The sequence below is a fragment of the Pseudoliparis swirei genome, chromosome 12 (assembly GCF_029220125.1).
Source record: "Pseudoliparis swirei isolate HS2019 ecotype Mariana Trench chromosome 12, NWPU_hadal_v1, whole genome shotgun sequence".
NCBI lineage: Eukaryota > Metazoa > Chordata > Actinopteri > Perciformes > Liparidae > Pseudoliparis > Pseudoliparis swirei.
Window position 1 is genome coordinate 6,321,431 of NC_079399.1, and position 21,480 is coordinate 6,342,910.

General features: G+C 40.9%; 2 protein-coding genes across 8 annotated transcripts; one reads left to right on the top strand and one right to left on the bottom strand.

The window, feature by feature from the left end:
- The first annotated feature begins 414 nt into the window (after positions 1-414).
- tpd52l1 (tpd52 like 1) lies at positions 415-19,333 on the top strand. 7 transcript variants are annotated; one of them, XM_056428637.1, is made up of 11 exons: positions 415-516; positions 3,231-3,329; positions 5,004-5,219; positions 7,199-7,219; positions 10,706-10,821; positions 10,916-11,064; positions 12,690-12,791; positions 15,110-15,124; positions 15,679-15,717; positions 16,037-16,097; positions 16,826-19,333. In XM_056428637.1, the coding sequence occupies exons 1-11, from the start codon at positions 498-500 to the stop codon at positions 16,946-16,948; spliced, it is 960 nt and encodes a 319-aa protein (XP_056284612.1). In that variant the 5' UTR covers positions 415-497; the 3' UTR covers positions 16,949-19,333. The 7 variants fall into 7 exon arrangements, with proteins under 7 accessions (XP_056284612.1, XP_056284616.1, XP_056284613.1 ...); XM_056428641.1 differs by lacking the exon at positions 5,004-5,219; XM_056428639.1 differs by lacking the exons at positions 415-516; positions 3,231-3,329 and adding an exon at positions 3,336-3,440.
- hddc2 (HD domain containing 2) lies at positions 19,045-21,384 on the bottom strand. Its single transcript, XM_056428646.1, has 6 exons — positions 21,310-21,384; positions 20,822-20,943; positions 20,593-20,695; positions 20,416-20,484; positions 20,147-20,285; positions 19,045-19,846 (listed from the first exon to the last, which is right to left on the bottom strand). The coding sequence occupies exons 1-6, from the start codon at positions 21,382-21,384 to the stop codon at positions 19,701-19,703; spliced, it is 654 nt and encodes a 217-aa protein (XP_056284621.1). The 3' UTR covers positions 19,045-19,700.
- Between the last annotated feature and the right edge of the window lie 96 nt (positions 21,385-21,480).

A 21,480-nucleotide genomic window follows, 5' to 3' on the forward strand; every position in this document is an offset into this window, starting at 1 on the left:
ATTGCGAATAAATAATGGTGTTTATAAAACAATTGAATTCCTTTATTAGCGAACCTCTTCATTAGTAATAGTATTAGTCGTGTAGATTAACACAAAGACACATTGTATTGGAGGGTTTAAAGTAAACATTGGTGGAAAGTACATCCAATAATAGGATCTGAATACTTCCTCCACCGCAGAAGAACACATTTTTGTATTAATTACGTATTTTACGAGTAACCTGAATATCGGTGTGTCCGGTGTGTCCGACGAGGGCAATTTTTCCTTTCAAGCAACAGGTCCAGTCGGTAAATTATGCAAATTCTCGAAGGCACGCGCCCATTGGCTCGTGTTCTAAGCTCCGCCTCTAAAACTGGGCCAGCGCGTGACACCCGGAGGAACCCGAGGGAACACTCCGCGACCCGGAGCCGCTAACGGCCGCTGCTGCGCGTGCTGCCCGGTCTCGTCTCGTCTCAGGAAGGTTTATTTGGGAAGTTCTTCCCCCCCGGCTGCCGCTCATGGAGACCAGACAACAAGGTGAGTCGATGTGGAACACAACTGTTCATTTTACCTGAGAAAATAAATGTTAAAAAACTACGAGAAAAAGCAGTCGCAGAGTAATTTGGTCGTTTTGCGGTCGAGCTGATAATGAAGCTGCACACGTCACTGTTTTGAGGTTGGAGCAGTGGGGGGAAACTATATAGTATAAATTTAAAAAAATACTTGGAATTGTCAAGAACTAAAAATTATAATTTATTATATATTATTATTATTATTATTATAGTTGAATAGTTAAACTGTCATGGCATATTTTTTTCATTTCTTCTTTAATGCAATGTTCTTAACGTGCCCTCATCATGCTGCTCTCTTCTGGAGACACTTCTGAGGCAAAGTTGGTTCAAGAAGCACATCATTATACCTTTTCATTATATTTATATATAAACAAACAGATATATACACACACACACACACACACACACACACTCACACAGTTGGCCAGAGTGCTGTAGGTGTGTGTTACTGTTTACTTGAGGCATCATGGAAACTCCAGACGAGGTGGGTCCTGTGGCTGGATACTGTTTCCCGTCTCGGGGGCTACCTCGTATTAAAATGCTCGGTCTTCAGATATTCCCGGATCAGAAATGTTTCTCCAAAAATCAATAGAAGTGTGTTATTATCCACATCCTGCATCTTCAACTGTTATTGCACCAACACTCAGCAATGTGAGCGGTGTTTATAGTGTACCGGCCATGTTTTGGGGGCTTATCTGACTTTGAAGGACATGTAAACCTTTTCATGTTGTTGTTCTCACACGAGTGGCTTTTAACAGAGTAATATTTAGGCTGTTACAGTTTTTCAAATTAACTGCACTTGAACCATTTTATTTTCCACAACTCTTTATTTACATTCACAGCCGTTTGGTAAAGGTCATTCAACTTATGACAAGTCGCTCTTTCATTCACTTACTGAGTAAAACAAAACAGATAGAGAGGCGAGGAAATCAAGTTGTGCAACGACTCCCACCTCTGTGGACCGGGGTAGAGGTCGTGTTTGTTTTGAGCAGGTAGCGAATTGCATTTGTTTGCATTCCTGCTGTGAATGGGTAGCCATGACTAACTGAGGCAGCAGGACTTTGTGTGAAGAGTTGTCGGCCGTAGCGGGGCAACAAGCTTACCTTGATATGCATTTATGATGGAAATATGGCCTCCTGAAAACAACGGTTAGATATTCTATAAGTGTGTTTTATATCATGGACTGAAAATAGTTAATATACGTATGTACAGGGTAGGAACTTTGCATATTTTTTAGGGGGCAGTTTTTGCCCCCACTGACTGAAATCCAGGGGCATTTAAAAATAAATTGGGGGCACCTTTTGAAACTTGTGAAATAACATTTAACCTGTGCTGAAAAATAATAAATATACTTATTTATGCTTTCAGTATATGAGCAATTGTCATAAAAATGGCAATAATGAGACTATTAGCAGTAGTCTACAGATTTAAAGTGTTTTCTTGGATAAAAAAAGAAAACATAAATCAGACAATCATTTTAAATTGTATTCTTATTTCTTTGTAGTTATGTATTATTAAAAAATGTTATACAACTATTACAAATTATTTCTTTGTTTTTTATACTTTAAAATTATATTAATTGATTTTTTTTGTGTGTGTACCTAACTCGTACAGGCAATACAGACAAGACACACACAACAAAGAAAACGAACAAAACACTATTAAATTATTAAAATTATGGGGGCATTATTGTGCCCCTCTCCTCGTGATATCAGGGGCACAAATATATATTTTTCGGGTCAGTTCTGCCCTCGTGTATTTCCAACGCCGAGTATGTACAATAGTGTTGTTGCTCATATTGGAGGGAACTCGGCCTCCGCTTTGGCTTCAATTGATTCTGCAGCCATATGACCATCGCCAGGCTTCTGGTTTAGCGAAGCCACATGACCGACGGGCCAAATGGGAGTCTTGTGACCGAAGGTATTTCACCCCAAACCAAAGGAAGGAGGGGGGGCAGAGAAAGGAGAGTGTGCCTAGGAAACACATCATACTGTTCTAATAAGTTCTATGTTATCAGAGTGATATTCACACACTTCGATCCTCTAAAATGCTGCTTCATCGTCACAAGTGTTTCACTAAATGTTGCCCAAAGAAGGGAAGTTCTCTGAATATAAGATGGTATTTCCTCAAATGAATGTCACGTAAACTTGATACTTGAATGCTACTGTATGCCACCTTTTCATGTTTATGTTCCCCTCTGAATCTATGGCCTTGTTCTCCCTTAAAGGGGGGGGGGGGGGGGGCTAAATGCAGAAGTTTGAACCAGAAGGAAATCATCCAGTGGAACGACACTGTTCCTCCTGCCGTGCCGCACATTGAGATTTCGTCAGCAAACACGGAACTCGTATTGCTCAATAACCTTTTTGTGTGTGTACTCTTGCTAAATTGTTTCAAGAGACACGCCGTTGTTATCTCTGTGGGGCACAGATGTGCTCCGTGTTTTTAAATGGCAAGAATCGGTTAAATCCTGTTCAAACGACTCCAATAAGCTCCGAGCACAAGGGCTCAAAACTTCCTGTTCCTTTGCCAATGCTGACTCGGATAAGCTGCTCGTAGCATCACGGGCCGGGATGGACACTGGAGAAACACCAACTCCCTTAAGAGGGGTGACGAGTGTGTGTGTGTGTGTGTAACCAGTTTTCTTGTCTCCTCTCGCCCTGCTGCCTTGCTCTGCTGCAGAGTTGTACTCTGGTGTTCTGAGTGACGCAGTGGTGGACTGGGGCAGCGTGGGTCCCGGTGAGGAATGGGTTAACTCGGCCAAACACGAGGGAGAGGAGGGTAAGATTTAATAAATGATGATGATGAAGGTAAATCCACGCTGGATCCCAGGGTGGGTGAAGCTGCTGCTCGTGCGATCCAGTGTTCATCTGTCTGCTAATAGTCAGGAGAGTGAGTGTGGTCTTAATTAATTAATCAATTAGTAATTTAGAGTGGAGGCAATGCCATTCCACTAACTTTAATTGACCTTCAGAAGTGACTTTACGTACGAGACGTTCTCTACACCAGGGCTGCAACTAATTATTTTTCATGAACTGCTTATTAATCAGTGTGTATTTTTTTTAAAAAGAACTATAAGATTGTGAAAGATTTTCAGGGCCCGAGGAGACGTTTTCAAAATGGAAGCGAAGAGAGAGACGTTGGGATCTTTGCTAAATCTCTTATTGGCACATCATTTGACTATTTAAGTATGACTTCACATGTAGGATGCAGGAGGTGATGCATCTGAACGTGCATAACTTGGCTTGTTTACATAAACTGATGAATAAAGTATATAAGTGTGGCCCTCCTCACAGCCTGAAGTCTGAAAGTCCGGGCAGTGAAACGTTACCACTACACTGGAATAATGCTTCAACACAATTATTAGTACTTTCAAACTTGTGAGCACAATACAAAGTGAAATAAAACTTTTAAGATGCACTTTTGACACATTAGCTAACTAGAACGGGCACTCGGTAGAGCGCATACCTTCGCATATCACAAGATTGGGCATTGAATTATGAACATTTTGGCATTAGTTGCATGCCAATTGGACAAAAATGTATCGTGCTATGGTAAAAAAAGAGTTGGACCTTTCCATGACCTTGGCCTTGACCTTTGACCCGATTGATCCCAAAATCTAATCAAATGGTCCCCGGATAATAACCAATCATCCCACCAAATTTCATGCGATTCAAGAATAATCGATCCCAAAATCTAATCAACTGGTCCCCGGATAATAAACAATCATCCCACCAAATTTCATGCGATTCGGTTCAATACTTTTTGAGTTCTGCGAAAGATTTTGACCTGTTCATGACCTTTGACCCGATCGATCCCAAAATCTCATCAACTGGTCCCCGGATAATAAACAATCATCCCACCAAATTTCATGCGATCAAGGATAATAAACAATCATGTTCAATACTTTTGAGTTCTTGATCCGATCGATCCCAAAATCTCATCAACTGGTCCCCGGATAATAAACAATCATCCCACCAAATTTCATGCGATTCGGTTCAATACTTTTTGAGTTTTGCGAATAAGACGCATACAAATAAATAAATAAATACACGGCGATCAAAACATAACCTTCCGGCATTTTCAATGAGAAGGTAATAATACGGGAGGACTAGTCTTAGTTACTTCAAATGTGCAAATACTCAACTTACAAAAAACAATTCACATACCTCGAACTTTGTCCATTTGATTTACTGCCTGAATTTGAGGGCTAGTGTACACAAGCAAAGGTTTAGTGACATAAGATGTTCAGCGCCACATAACAAAAAGATGTTTACTGACACTTAAAACAGAAGGTACAAATCTCAGGAAAGACATTTTAATTTAGTACTTTCCCAGGAGCTGGGACTTCTCTTTTTAAAAACTCACTGACCTGATAGAACTTCCTGTTTTTGAAAAATATTTTTTGTCAATTCAGTAAAACGTCATTGAAAGACGACTCGTCACTTCCTTCAGGTTTGAATCCGGCCGCGTTTTACCCCTCTGAAGAGGAATCGGTTAAGAGACGCTCGCATGGCGACGACTCGGCTCCGGTGGGCCCAAATGGGGGAAAACTGACAGAGGGGAGTAAAACGTCACCATCGGGAGGCGACGAGTGGGCTCGGACGTCAATGTCCCGCTCTGACGACTGGGCCATGTTCACCTCTTGGGATATGCAACTGGACAGCACAGGTGAAGAGGGGTAGAATAGAGCCCGTAGAACAGCTTTCACTTCGGTTGAACAATAACTTCTCACTATAACTGGAGCTGTAGCGGCCTCTGAGGTCAAGTCCTTTGGTTTTGCTTATTAATTTGCGGGGGGGGGGGGGGGGGTTATTGGCATATGCAGGTATTTTCAATTTTTCCTACACAGCCGAACCAATTACAGGATTTAGGTCTTGGCAATGAGTGGATCCGGCTTTAAACTGACATGGACCGTGTTGGACCTGAATCAAACTAGATGCAGAACACTCAAAGGGTGAACTAAATAAATAAGAACCTAAATAATGAAAGCAAGAGACTTTATTTTTGGTGTTAGGTCAAAAATGTGTACATCTCATTACCTCAGAATCTACCTTTCCTTGTATCTCAGAGATGATCAGCAAGCGACTAAAGTTGAAAAGTGAGTTTGCCATCTAAATGACAGTAGATGTTAACTTCAGTCAAAACAATAGGACTAGTTATCTTTGCATTTTGCACACTGTCTATATTTAATATTTAATTTAATTTGTCATTATTTTATACTTGTGTGTTTAGTTTATTGGTGCTGCTACTGTTACGACAAATTTCCCCTTGGGGATTAATAAAGGAAAATCTAATCTAGTTGTTCAAAAAGCACAAGATGATCATTTATCCGCTTTCTTTAAAGTTCACGTTCCTTTTTAAAATGCTCCCTGACGAGACCTGAAACATCTCATTGATCCACTCTGAGCTTTAACAATCGTCATGCAGTGAACCACGACTGGGATCAACGTGTTCCAGCATTCCTCACATTCCTGACAATCGGCTACAGCAGAGTATCCGACGAGAGGGACGATCTTTCTTTACCAACATTACATTTCTCAGGGTCATGGCACAAACTATTGATGTTGAAGAAGCAGCGTACACACTGTGCCTTTGTTTCCCTCGTGACACACTCCACTCTCACGCATTTCTTAACAGAAACTCCCAAAAACACACACACACACACACAGTGTATTGGATAAAATGCGCTTGTGTCCCATTTACATTTATGCAGAATTAGATTTCCCCTTAATTTTAGTTTAGTTTACACTGTCACCTAAACACCTGCGTTGCCTGTAAGAAAACCACTGGTGTCTTATATGAAACCTGCGTTATCTAACATAAACCTGCGTTATCTAACATAAACCTGCGTTAGCTAACATAAACCTGCGTTAGCTAACATAAACCTGCGTTAGCTAACATAAACCTGCGTTAGCTGACATAAACCTGCGTTAGCTAACATAAACCTGCGTTAGCTAATATAAATCTGCGTTAGCTAACATAAACCTGCGTTAGCTGATATAAACTTGCCAGAGCGAAAAGAAAACCTGCGTTAGCTAAATGAAAATCTGCCTCATTTTAGAGGAAAACTCCGTTAGCTAAAATTTGACAAGTATTGGCTAAAAAGAAACTGTTGTAACTTATCTTGACTGCCGATATGTTACATTCAGCAATATTCCAAACAAATTGAACTCGGAAAAACCCGAGAGTCTAATTTAAGTGAAGATGGTTATTGTTGAACATTCTTAGCACGTTTCATCTATTCCTCAAGTGCATTTTAGCGTTTTATCTTCAAGCTACTGAATGAAACGGTTCACGTCTCGTTGTCTGCCTCCATTTGATACTGATCTTGCACTGAAGAATTTAAATTGGTGCTCTTCATCGCGATGTTACCCTCTTCTCGTGGACATGAATACACATCTGATTGTCCTGCGACTGTTGTGTGGTGGTACTGTATGCAGACAGAGCTACTTACTATAGAGAGGCCTTGAACTGTGTGTGTGTGTGTGTGTGTGTGTGTAGTGCAACACTTACACGTGTGCTGCATTTAGCGTTGTCCACGTATTGCATCATCTCTCAGAGTTGTGTTATTGTAACTACTGACAGCTCGTGTGTCGGTCTTCACTAACCTCCCACTGTCCTCCCCTGTGTCTCACAATGCCGCCCAGAGGGAGGACGCCTCACAGCAGGTACGGTCATTATCCCCCTTCTGGAGGACCACGCGTTATCTAGATACCGTTTACATGCAAAACATAAGTGAGATAAATACCTGCCTGTATTTTCATTTTGTTTCAAACATGTGTTTGCATCGAGATATTTGCATGCGTGTGTGTGTGTGTAATATGACATCATCGTCCGGCTGCTGGACGCCGTCCTGGTGCTGTGTGGGACAGCACCAGGACGGTGTGCAGAACTTTGCAACTTATGAGGGGTACAAAAATAATAATAATAATAATAACAATTTTAAAAAAAGAAAATAATACAAATAAAAAATATATATATATTTATATATATATACACAACCGTTCAAAAGTTTGGGGTCATCCAGCCAATTTCGTGTCTTCCATGAAAACTCACTTTTATTTATCAAATGAATTGAAAATTTAATAGAAAATATAGTCAAGACATTGACAAGGTTAGAAATAATGATTAATATTTGAAGTATTAATTTTGTTCTTCAAACTTCAAGCTCAAAGGAAGGCCAGTTGTATAGCTTATATCACCAGCATAACTGTTTTCAGCTGTGCTAACATAATTGCACAAGGGTTTTCTAATCAGACATTAGTCTTCTAAGGCGATTAGCAAACACAATGTACCATTAGAACACGAGTGATAGTTGATGGAAATGGGCCTCTATACACCTATGGAGATATTTCATTAGAAACCAAACGTTTCCACCTAGAATAGTCATTTACCACATTAACAATGTATAGTGTGTGTTTTTGATTAATGTTATCTTTATTGAAAAAACAGTGCTTTTCTTTGAGAAATAAAGACATTTCTAAGTGACCCCAAACTTTTGAACGGTAGTGTATATATATATATATTAGGGCTGTGAAACGATTAAAATTTTTAATCGGATTAATCACAGGTTTTTGTGGATTAATCATGATTAATCACATATTACCGATATTCTCGGTATATTTTGTGAGAACATAGAGATTTATGACAAAAGACGGATATATACATTTATACATTCTTCTATACAATGGTGCTGCAACTCAGCAGTTATTTAGCAGTTTTCTTCCATATGGAACATTAATACATCTTCATCCTAAACAGAATGTTTAACCCTCCTGTTACCTTTCGGGTCAATTTGACCCCATTCAATGTTTAATGTCGGTGTTCTTTGGGGTCAATTTGACCCCAGGCTGTTTTTCACTGTGTCAAACATATAATAACTAGAACGGGCACTCGGTAGAGCGCATACCTTCGCATATCACAAGATTGGGCATTGAATTATGAACATTTTGGCATTAGTTGCATGCCAATTGGACAAAAATGTATCGTGCTATGGTATAAAAAAAAGATGTTGACCTTTCCATGACCTTGACCTTTGACCCGATTGATCCCAAAATCTAATCAAATGGTCCCCGGATAATAACCAATCATCCCACCAAATTCCATGTGATTCAAGAAGATTTGACCTGTTCATGACCTTTGACCTTGACCTTTGACCCGATCGATCCCAAAATCTAATCAACTGGTCCCCGGATAATAAACAATCATCCCACCAAATTTCATGCGATTCGGTTCAATACTTTTTGAGTTCTGCGAAAGATTTTGACCTGTTCATGACCTTTGACCTTGACCTTTGACCCGATCGATCCCAAAATCTAATCAACTGGTCCCCGGATAATAAACAATCATCCCACCAAATTGCATGCGATTCGGTTCAATACTTTTTGAGTTTTGCGAATAACACGCATACAAATAAATAAATAAATAAATACACGGCGATCAAAACATAACCTTCCGGCATTTTCAATGCGAAGGTAAATATCAACTTTTTTATTTATTTAAAGGGCTATTTAGGTAGTCAACAAACAAACATAAAGTACCTCACACTTAAACTTGGGAAGCAATATTAATTCTAATAATTTTCTGGAGGTTTTAATTGCTGGGGTCAAATTGACCCTGAGGGTAAAATATGTTCGTAAATGTAAAGGTAACAGGAGGGTTAAACAGAACATTTTTCTCTTGTTTGTCAACCATTAACTCCACCATGATACAATCTAAAGGTGGACAGATTGACAAGTGACTTTTTTTTTGCTCGGTCCCGATGCGCGCGCACGGAGCTCTGTGGCGTGCGAGACGGAGATCGATAAGTGTTAACGCAACGCGAAGAGACAGAAATGACATGCTGCTGTGGAGATACGATCAACAACAGACGTTTAGTTTAATAAAAGAACAAAGACGTGCTATAGAGAACATGTCAGGGGGCGGGCCAATCTTTTTAATGTCATGCGATCTACCAACACTCGACTGGCAGGTCGCGATCGACGTGTTGAGACCCTGATCTACAGGAAGTAAAAGTCGTAACAAGGTTTCCGGAGGTGAACCTGCGGAAGGATCATTACCGATGAACAGACCGTCTGCATGAGAGCGGACAGAGTTCAGATTGAAGTGGTGTATTGGAAGCTCATTTTGCAAGTTACTTTTTTTTCATCCCGACGACGAACAACAGACAGATTGGAAGCTCATTCTGCGCATGCGTTAAATGCGTTATATAAAAAAAACTAGTTAAACCTGTAATTGAATTAACTGAGTTAACGCGTTATTTTTCACAGCACTAATATATATATATATATATTCTGAAACTCATGTTGATGGGCTCAGTGTATTTCTGCTGCATCGTGAGATTCAGAAAAACAGCTTATTTGCTCTGCATGAACACACAGTTTCATTCATGAAATAAATAAATGTTTGAGGTTTTTTTCTTTGAAGTGCATGGAGTGGTTTAGTTCTGGATAAAGCGTCTAACGAGTTAGTGGCTGTTTCCAGAAGTATACAGCGTGAAAACGATCAAGTGTTTCTGTGCAAGGCAGGAGGACCGAGTATCTTCTAATGACTGTGAAACAGGGGGATGCCCTTTTTAAAATATAGTTCATATTAATAAACTGTCATTTCTTTGGAAATAGTTGCCAAAGTAAAACAATATGTTCCACTAAAATACTATATTGAAACTTTTAAAGTGAATCTGTCCCCAAAGCATCTTGTTGTGTGTGTGTGTGTGTGTCAAGATAATCCATCTCTGTTAATCCAGATTAAAACTCTCCAGTCTGCCACCACAGATTGCATAACTGTCAGACATGCAGACAGACGCATATGTCTGACATCACGCAGTCAAAACAACAAAACTGGACAGACAGGGCAGATATATTTGAGTAAAAGTAGATCTTAAGTAGGAGAAACAAACGGTAAAGGTCAGAAGCATTTCCTGCAGAATTCCCCAGAAGATCTTTCACAATTTTATTTAATCCATGTTGCAGATTCTTTTTTTCACTGCAATTAACCATCGATTCATCTCTCGGGACAACAACCGATGCTTTTAATTCCAGGAGCAGATGCAGATTTATTTATTTGAATCTTCTGTTTGAGAATCTCCTTCACTGTTTTACAGGTAATGAAGAGGTTTTAATGAATTCACTTTTCCCTGTGTGTATTTCAATTAGGTTTTCTGGACTCTGAGCCACTGAGGGAGGCTGATGAGGACATGGCGTCAGAAGTCCACTTAAACTCCAGCTTGACGGAGGAGGAGAGAGAGGAGATCCAACAGGAGTTGGATAAAGTATGTCCACACGTGCAGAGAGATTTTAATAAATAAACCATTTATGAAAACTGTTAATTATCCAGTTTTTTTCTTTCTTTCTGTGTGCGTCCAGCTGGAGGAGGAGATCAGCACGTTGAGGCAGGTGCTGACCTCCAAAGAGAAGCAGCACGCCGAGCTCAAACAGAAGCTGGGCGTGACTTCGCTGAACGAGCTCAGGAACAACTTCAGCCGAGGCTGGCACGACGTGCAGACCTCCACGGCGTGAGTGCACGTGCGGTTTCGTTTTCGCCGAGACGGGAGATCGAGAGCGAGTTCGTTCCCGCGGCGCTCGACCGAACCCTCCTGTTACCTTTATATTTACTAACATATTTTACCCTCGGGGTCAATTTGACCCCAGCAATTAAAACCTCCAGAAAATTATTAGAATTAATATTGTTTCCCAAGTTTAAGTGTGAGGTACTTTATGTTTGTTTGTTGATTACCTAAATAGCCCTTTAAATATATAAATAAGTTGATATTTCTTATATGTTTGACACAGTGAAAAACAGCCTGGGGTCAAATTGACCCGAAAGAACACCGACATTGAACATTGAATGGGGTCAAATTGACCCTAAAGGTAACAGGAGGATTAAACATCTCTCTTGTTCTGCCTGTTTTGTGATATACATGCCTAAAAGGAGGATAATTTTTGTGTATCTGGCAACACAAAGATCGGTCGACCAATGACTGCTCTCTATACTGTCAGAGTTCGCGCAAGAAGGTGGAACGTGAGGGAGATACCATTTCCAAAACTTGTAAGGGGTAATAACTAGTTTGTGAAAGACCCAGAGAAACACAAATATCCGACGAAGCAAAATCCCGGACGTTTTTGGAATCCCTGCCGGACGCATTTTTTAGGTCTCAAAAAGAGGACACACCCGGGGGAAAAGAGGACGTCTGGTCAGCCTGCTACACACAGATCTCAGAAACTCGATTATGAAGACGTAATCCTCGGCTCTGATCTGCACGACGTGACCGATTGCGATCTTTGCTGCGTTCACGGGGACAGAAACCCGATTTAAAAACATCTGCTGCTGGTTAGCGCTCACCGCATGACGGCTAACGCATGTCAATGAGAAAACCGTCTGTAATGTTCCACAGAATCAGGACAGGACTTTTTTTTTTTTTTTAGTGTGCAGAGAAATAACCAAAAGTCGTCGTGACGCCGACGGCCATCGGCTCTCGTCCAGACGCCGGGAGACGGAGAGCAAGAGGATATTCTCCAGAGGCGTCTCTTCTTATCCGGTTACACTTCAACCTGAAGATCACTTTACACTCAGTCGCCCGGCTCATCTATAATGAACCAGTGTGGCCACCGCGGGGTCAGATCGTCGGTGCTGGGCGACGCGACTTGAGTGGAAGTTGCAGTCTGTAATGCAGATATGAAACAAAATAGCCGCCTAAACCATCACGCTTCCATTAAAATCATCGATGCTGATGTGAGATGGACAGAGGGCCATCTTTATCTTATTAAATCAAACCAACGTTCAAAAACTGCTTTATTAGTTGTTGGGGGGAAAAAGGTCATAAATGGCGTTGTATTGTATCGCAAACTGTTTAACGTCACGATACGACGAGATTCATCCTGGCGGTATCATATCGTGACCTAAAGTATCGTAATAATATGGATTTGTAATTAAAGTATCGTGATTTTTATTAAATCGGAACTTAAGTATCGAAGCGTCGGGAGAATATCGCTTCTCGACTTTTGTGATGATATTGAATCGTGGGGCCTCATCTAATACTTATTTATTATATGAGTGTGTGTGTGTGTGTGTGTGTGTGTGTCTCAGTGCAAAGGGGATCATAATAATAACCTATTTGAATCAATTTTCTTCTCCTCTCAGCTATAAGAAGACATCGGAGACGCTGTCCACAGCGGGGCTGAAGACGTCAGCGGCCTTCAGCACTCTGGGCAGCGCCATCACCCGGAGGTTCGGGGACATGAGGTACACGGCGACGTCTCACATTCATCAGCCGCCGGACATTATCTGTGTCCATCATCCATGTGTGCTGTCCATCCCCGTCGGTCAGTGTTGACTCTTTGCTCGGGGAGGGAATTGAGATTATGTAAGGCCACTTTAAGGTGCTTTCTGTGGGAGGTGAAGGGCCAGAGGCAACGTCCGTCCTCCTGTCGCTTTGTTATTTATTTATTTGTATGCGTGTTACTCGCATAACAAAAAAAGTTTTAAACGGAATCGCATGAAATTTGGTGGGATGATTGGTTATTATCCGGGGACCATTTGATTAGATTTTGGGATCGATCGGGTCAAAGGTCAAGGTCATGTAAAGGTCAACATCTTCTTGAATCGCATGAAATTTGGTGGGATGATTTTTTATTATCTGGGACCATTTGATTAGATTTTGGGACCAATCGGGTCAAAGGTCAAGGTCATGGAAAGGTCAAAATCTTATTTTTACCATAGCACGGTCAATTTTTATCCAATTGGCATGCAACTAAGACCAAAATGTCAATGCCCAATCTTGTGATATGCGAAGGTATGCGCTCTACCGAGGGCCCGTTCTAGTTACCTTCGCATTGAAAATGCGGAAGGTTATGTTTTGATCGCCATTTATTTATTTATTTGTATGCGTGTTATTCGCAGAACTCAAAAAGTATTGAACCGAATCGCATGAAATTTGGTGGGATGATTGGTTATTATCCGGGGACCATTTGATTAGATTTTGGGATCAATCGGGTCAAAGGTCAAGGTCATGGAAAGGTCAACATCTTTTTTTTACCATAGCACGATAAATTTTTGTCCAATTGGCATGCAACTAATGCCAAAATGTTCATAATTCAATGCCCAATCTTGTGATATGCGAAGGTATGCGCTCTACCGAGTGCCCATTCTAGTTCTGTATGTAATAAACACAGCACCGTGTATGAGCCCTGTGGGACTTGATGTCTGTCCAGAGTCCCGTGAGACCGGTTGGACTATGAAGCTCAAAGAAAGTCGGGAAACTTTGGCGTTATTTATGTTTGTCATGCGTTTGGAGTATGAAGTGCAGAAAGGAAACGATGCTTTATCTTTGATTATTCCAGCGTGGTTGGTCTAGAGTTACTGTTCCCTCGGAGGTATGTCCCTGTCCCTCCTGGTGTGTGACACTTTTGGTTTGTGTGTTTGTATTTTTTGCAGTGTGTGTGTGTTTGATGCATGCTCTTGCAAGTCATTTTGTTGTATAGTTTTTTTTCCTCCTTGAATTCTCAAGGGAGACATGATATCATGTTTTTCTATCCATGCGTCCACCTGTCTGTTATTGTTGTGCAGTTAAAAAATATCCGATTGTGTTTCTGAGCCCCCGTAGTTTATCTTTAAACTCTGACTCTTTATTCTTCCGCCCCCTGTGTGTCTGCGTGATCACACAGATATTTAGTTTACGCACAACACGTTTTATAATCGTCACTCGATTGAGGTTTTCCTTTTAACCCTCCTGTCGCCTTCGGGTCAATTTGACCCGATTCAATGTTTAAATCGTGTGTTCTTTCGAGACAAAACAAACACAAGTACCTCACCCTTACTAAACTTGGAAAAATAATATTATAATTAATTCTTTTCTGGAGATTTTAATAGCTGGGGTCATGACCTCAAAAAGTAAAAAATAATATAAATATAAAGGTAACAGGAGGTGGGAAAAATTGAAAATCGTCATTGACCAGGGCGAAGCGACAGGGGGTGAAATTGAATCGGTCAAAAAAAGGGAGGAGCAACAGTTAAGTGTGAGTGTGGATTCAGATTGCTGTGCTTTTGTGTTTGTTACCTTCGCATTGAAAATGCATAAGGTTATGTTTTGATCGCCGTGTATTTATTTATTTGTATGCGTGTTACTCGCATAAGTCAAAAAGTATTAAACCGAATCGCATGAAATTTGGTGGGATGATTGGTTATTATCCGGGGACCATTTGATTAGATTTTGTGATCGATCGCATCAAAGGTCAAGGTCAAGGTCATGAAAAGGTCAATATCTTATTTTTACCATAGCGCGGTCAATTTTTATCCAATTGGCATGCAACTAATGCCAAAATGTGGCTGCGGCGAAGGTATGCGCTCTACCGAGTGCCCGTCCTAGTTTACAATGTTTTAATAGAACATTGTGAGATAAGTCTAGTGTTGCACACTCTAGTTCCTCACATGAATGCTGTCGCTTGCATTGTTTGTAATAATAACACAAACTGCCCAAAGGGAAAGAGTGTGACGTATGGAAGGCCTGTCAAAGTGTGTAGTAAAATACATGTTTTCCATCTTCCCCCCTCATGCTTCCAAAGGTCCAACTCTATCGGGTAAGAATCACACGGGCCATTGTGTCACATTAGTCGTACCTCACTCTCAACTCGCTGACCTGGCGATGCGGTCAGAATCCGGTCCAATTCATCGCCTTTGGTCTCCGATACTCCGAGAATCATACGAACAATAACTAAGCCAGTGATGTAACACCAGCCCTTTGTTTTAGGTCTTCCTTTGAGCCATGTTCAAATTATTATGGAGTAGAAGCTATTCATGAAATCATTCCATAGATGTAATATCCTTTTGTCTGAGTCGAAGGCAGAGCAGCGCTTCCATTTCTCCACCAGTATATTGATCTCTCCGTTTCATCCTCTAATTGGCCCTGCGACTGTCAAAGGAGCAACACATGCAAACTGTGTTCTGCTGCTGACTGTGTGTGTGTGTGTGTGTGTGTATAAACTTGTGTGTGTGTGTGTGTGTGTGTGTGTGTGTGTGTGTGTGTGTGTGTGTGTGTGTGTGTGTGTGTGTGTGTGTGTGTGTGTGTGTGTGTGTGTGTGTATAAACTTGTGCTAACCGTTAACTCCTCTCTCACCACGCTCTCTGGGGACAGCTACTCTCTCAGACACTCTCTGAGCATGCCCACCATGAGGTAACCACTCCACTGTGGGAGCGTCTTTCTATCTTTTTCTCTCTTTTTTTTGCCTTATCTTTGTATTCTTCATGAGGCCTTGTCCAAACACCTGGCACCGGGCGGCTTCAGTGTGTCGGGAGGTGTGTGTGTGTATATCAGAGGTCACTGTGACCAAGCGTCCGTCTCATTCTCTCACCAGTGAATTAGAATTTTTTTTTTTTTTAAGGTAAATACTTGCCCGAAAAAACGGGTTATGAACTATCGTGTTTGTATATTATTCTTAGCAGGACGTTTTACTGAGGATTGGGTAGAATGTCTGTCTTTCTTTTCTTTGCAGAAACTCTCCCAGCTTCAAGTCTTTTGAGGAAAAAGTCGAGACTACGGTGTCCACCATCAAGGTAAACGCCGTTTATGAGTTCGGGAAGGCGTTAAATAAACATAATTAATAACGGTGGACCGAAAAAAACACAACATGTTGGCTTCTAAATGGTCTCTCACTTCTTTCAAGGCAGAAAAAAAAAAGATGTTGTGTATTTTACGCTGGTTTCACGACTATTTACTCGACCGAGATATTGTCAGTCCCTAATTAAAAGCATGTAAACTGAAGAGGAGGAGGAGGAGGAAGAGGAGGAGGAGGAGGAGGAGGAGGAAGTGGTCACCCCACGCCAGTGAACCAGAGGACTGAACACTGTAATCTGGGTGTAATTGCCATCTTACACTCGTGGTTTATTTATATGCACGCTGATCCCGATGCCGTCTCTCTTCCTCCGTCTCTCGTCTGAAGACCACCATCTGCTTCATGAATGATCTCATTAAAGCCAATCGGAACGTATCTTAAACCGATCACGTCTGCAGTTCATGAAATCCTCTCGAACGCTGCGGAGCGCGACGTCAAAACAAAAGCTGTGTGAATTGGTTCCTGGCGGTTTTGCATTTCCGCGTCGAGGTTCAAATGAAGCCCCCCCCCCACCTCCTCATCTCCTCTTATGGGCACAGTGGACGTCTTTGTGAATGCCCCCCCCCCTCCTCCTCCTCCTCCTCTGAGCCAAAGAGGGAGAACACAGCTCCTCTCTGACGCCGCCACCGTTTCATGTCGATGCACGTTTATTTTTTTTCTTCCCCTCAGACGAAGGTTGGCGGGGCGGAAGCAGGAGGCAGCTTTGAAGAAGTCCTCTCCTCCGCGGCTCACGCCAGCACTCAGGACACGCCCACCAACAACGTGACGGGCGGCTCCGAGAGGCCGTGTTAGAGCTGCACACACACACACATGCGGAGAGAGAGGCGGGACTCGAACCAGGACCTCATGTCACATCATGTACTGAATGCTCTGACTGAAATGTTACAGACACCTTTTAGTTTTATCGTTAACGATTTTTTGACGCTTATGAGAAACAATCTCATGTTCCCGATTATCTCTTCACACGTCGGTGCGATTCCCTGTGACCCTAAGTGCTTAAATTGATATCGAAAACGTACGCCATTTCTTGTTTGGACCAAAAATGTGACCTAAATATTCCAAAGTGGACGCTGTCTACGCTTGCTTTGAGACGGCTGCGGTCAGAAACACACACTAATAAAGATAATGAGCCTCTCTGATCATTACACATGTAACTAAACTCACTTTATGAGTAAAGAGCTGATTCCAGGTCAGCTTCAGGAGGCAGGTGTAATAAACCCTGTAAAGGAGTCACACTCTCCTCACGTGGGGGTAACACAACTACAACTGTCAAATTAAAGCTCGAAATAATTATCGATTCCTTCATTTTCTGTGGAAGTTTGACTGAACATCCATGTTCGTGCAGAAGCCGACTTAACTTCATACCAATAACTACGTTTGTAGGTTATTATTAGAAATCCAGTAAGTGTTTGTAAAGAAATAAACTGTCACATGTTCAACTACCTTGTACTTTGTACTAACGCATTAAAAACGATATACATATATCCCATACAGATGTGATTAACCCAGAAGTGACGGGTGTACACTACCGTTCAAAAGTTTGGGGTCATCCAGACAATTTTGTGTCTTCCATGAAAACTCACTTTTATTTATCAAATGAATTGAATATAAAATATAGTCAAGACATTGACGAGGTTAGAAATAATGATTAATATTTGAAGTATTAATTTTGTTCTTCAAACTTCAAGCTCAAAGGAAGGCCAGTTGTATAGCTTATATCACCAGCATAACTGTTTTCAGCTGTGCTAACATAATTGCACAAGGGTTTTCTAATCAGATATTAGTCTTCTAAGGCGATCAGCAAACACAATGTACCATTAGAACACTGGAGTGATCGTTGATGGAAATGGGCCTCTATACACCTATGGAGATATTTCATTAGAAACCAGACGTTTCCACCTAGAATAGTCATTTACCACATTAACAATGTATAGTGTGTATTTTTGATTAATGTTATCTTTATTGAAAAAACAGTGCTTTTCGTTGAAAAATAAAGACATTTCTAAGTGACCCCAAACTTTTGAACGGTAGTGTATATGTAAACGTATATAAATTATTTTACACTCAGATTTTTGTTCCGGCGCCTCGGAGCCAATCAGACGACTTCTTTGTTTTTACACCCGTTGACTCGTGTTCGGCCCGGGAATAATCACTTTGGACAATTAATTGAGTCTAATGCTGGAAATAAAAACAATTAACACCGTGTTCTCCAAACATCTGCAGGATATTTATGTGTTTAACTTCGTGTTGGGCTGCTGCAGCTCATTAGAGCTGAAGTCACACGCAGGTATAAAACATTTTAACCCTGAACAAGTTTTGTATGATGCCTTTTGGTGATGTAACTTATAAAGTCAAATATTAATATGACATCGATGCTGAAAGACGACGTCACTTTTTACTGCTTATGTTACGGTCGGTGCCACGAGACAAAAAAAGTCAAACTACGTTTAATTATTCTATTTTCAATATATGGACTGTTTTGTGTTTTTGTCTTTCATGTGTTATGAGATTGTCTTTTCTTTGCAGTGGTTTAAGAAGATACGATGTTTTAATAAATGTTTTAATACAAATCATGTTCAAGCACTGAAAGATCTCGTGCAGTAAGCAAAGGTGATCTACCAGATTAATGAGGTCCTGCATGTTGTCATATATATATATATATATTTGACTTTGGTCTGTTGTGTTAGTTTGAAATCAAACTGAACTAAATTCCAGTTTATTGAACTTTTTTACAAATATTTCTACTAAAATGCTAAAACCCAAAGACGTAACACATGAATCTGTATTAATTAAATTAATGACACCATTATTCATGACTGATGGATCACAATTAAGTATAATTTAACCAATATCACAGATGACTGATTTTTACAATAAACACTGACAACTTTGACTGAACCTGTTTAAAAAATTTAAAAACAATAATAAATGGAATAACAATATACTGACAAATTAACAAATAAGATGAGACCACTCAATCGTCAGGAACACTGAATTATTGAGTCTGCTGTTACTAACATATCGGAAATGATGTTTTAGGATCATTTTTCAATTTCTTTTGAAAATAACTGTCATGTAATATCTGATACATATATAACATGTCAAGATGTAATAAAACATGTATTTGTCAATGAACTGGAAACATAAAACAATAAAACCTGTTGATGTCAAGAAATATTGGAGTTTCCCTCTTCATTACATCTGGGAATTTATACATGATCAACCCATTTTTAAGATAATTACATGACATTTTGACGGGTTGTTGCATTTGTATCTAATCCGATAGTTTTCTCAGTGGGAGTCATCGTCAGATTGTGTTTATTATATCCTGATGCGGTAGTTTCCACGAGAATATGGATGAAAGAAAAGAGCCGAAACGGCTGCACGCGCATGGAGGATATCCATCGCCGTCCTCGGTTGCTCCGTAGAAAATGCCTAAAGATGACATGCGGAACAGTGCTCCACCCGTCCCGAAACGTGTGTGTGCATCCCCGTACACACGGGGTCACGTCACAGCCTCCTCACTACGGAGGTGTCGGCGTGGTCAAGAGGAGTGCGGCGCCGTGCGTGGCTGTGGAGACGCGTCCGAGTTCCCCGATTTCTTCGCTTCATCCGCTTCAGTCGCCTGACGTCCTCTCTCTTCATTCAGAGAGCTGAGGAGCTGCAGCACCTCTGGGTGGTGGAACCGGCCTGAGGGAGAATTCAATTCATTAAATAGTCTGCATATCAGGTCAAAAGTAGTTTTATATATATATATATGTATATATATATAAATAAAATAATATATATATATGTATGTATATATATATATATATAGACAAAATATATATGTGTGTATATATATATGTGTGTGTATATACATATATACATCAAAATATATATATACATATATAATATATATATATATATAAACATTGAATAAATGGCACAGAGAAAAGAAATCCCCTGAGCCCAGACGTGAGTTCCAGGGAAGAAGAGAGAGAGACTTGCCGTTGGTGGAGTCAAAGAACTCCTGCAGTCTTCCCGGCGTTCCCTCCAGCTCCTCGTACTCGTGAGCTTGCAGGATCATCTCCAGGAGGTCAAACTGTTTCACCAGCCGGGCCTCCGGACTGCTCTGAGTTTCATATTCCTACACAGAAAAAACAAATGTGTTTTGCCACAAACAACATTCTGGTATACATATAAATAAAAAGACATGACAGCCTCCTGTTAGATATGTTTACATTGTCATTTGTGAGCTACAGACACAAGAGGCGTACCTCCCACATCCCATAAATCTCTTGTTGGAGTCCCTGCGGCAGAAGAGATGCCAGATGTCTCATCGCCTCCTGAGAGGTGGAGAAATTAGAAAAAGAGAAAAAAACAGCGATGGCTTCATTTAATATAAACCATCATTGTTTTCTTCAAAGTTATGTACAGTGACGTGAGAGACTCGCCTCTTCGCGCCTGTGTTTCTCAGCTTTACTGATGTTGTCCGGTGGAGCGATATCTCCCACAATGCACTCTGCCATGTCATGAACCAGAGCCAGCTTTATGCATCTAAAGATAGTGAGAATAATACATAAAAAAAAGTATGAGCATGATAGAAGTTACATATTTGAACATATTAGGATTACGCCACAAGGGCGACATGGAGATATGATGCCGACTCTTTAGATGACGTACCGGTTCTTGTCCACTGTGGGGTCTGTGATGGTCAGAGACATCATGGCCATGCGGTACATGTGGTCTGATACACTCTCTGGTTTCTTTACGTTCCTGTACACCCATCCAGTCCGTGGGACCCTCTGTAGGTGACAACAACAACAACAATGACAAAAACAACAACAACACAGTTAGTCAGAGGCACAGAAAAGGGAAAGTTTGTGTATGTGCTGACTTCACAATAAATGTTCTTTGGCTTCACATTGTATAATTGAAGACATATTTAACCCAAAATGTTATAGCTGCAGGTCCTGGAAGGTGAATTTTTTCTCTTTTTTTGTGGGTTTGACAAAAGGACAGATAAGATTCTGCATTGACACCAGGAGCTGCAGCACAACTATTTAAGAGCTCCAGATTGAGCGTCGATACCCTTGAGATGATTTATTCTTCATTAATGTCCAGAGACCAGATCGACATAAAAGTGGCCGAAGTTTGGACAGACGTCTTACTTTGAGCTGCCCGATAAGTTTCATGAACTGCAGCATATTGCTCATGCCGGCTGTTGCCTCCATGGTGGTCGCCATTACTGCTGGCTGACCCGGATGCAGACGGTCGAGTACGACGGTATGTCGCTGGTGTAGTTGCGTAAAGCCGCCGCTAGATGGCAGTATACACAACAC

Bases quoted from the DNA above. Each gene is read 5' to 3' on its own strand.
- hddc2 (XM_056428646.1), bottom strand. From the start codon at position 21,384: ATGGCGACCACCATGGAGGCAACAGCCGGCATGAGCAATATGCTGCAG. The intron at 20,944-21,309 runs GTAAGACGTCTG...TGTCACCTACAG, and splicing joins AACTTATCGGGCAGCTCAAA to AGGGTCCCACGGACTGGATG. The intron at 20,485-20,592 runs GCGAGTCTCTCA...TCCACCTCTCAG, and splicing joins AGAAACACAGGCGCGAAGAG to GAGGCGATGAGACATCTGGC.
- tpd52l1 (XM_056428638.1), top strand. The intron at 3,330-5,003 runs GTAAGATTTAAT...CACTTCCTTCAG, and splicing joins CAAACACGAGGGAGAGGAGG to GTTTGAATCCGGCCGCGTTT. The intron at 11,065-12,689 runs GTGAGTGCACGT...TTCTCCTCTCAG, and splicing joins GACGTGCAGACCTCCACGGC to CTATAAGAAGACATCGGAGA.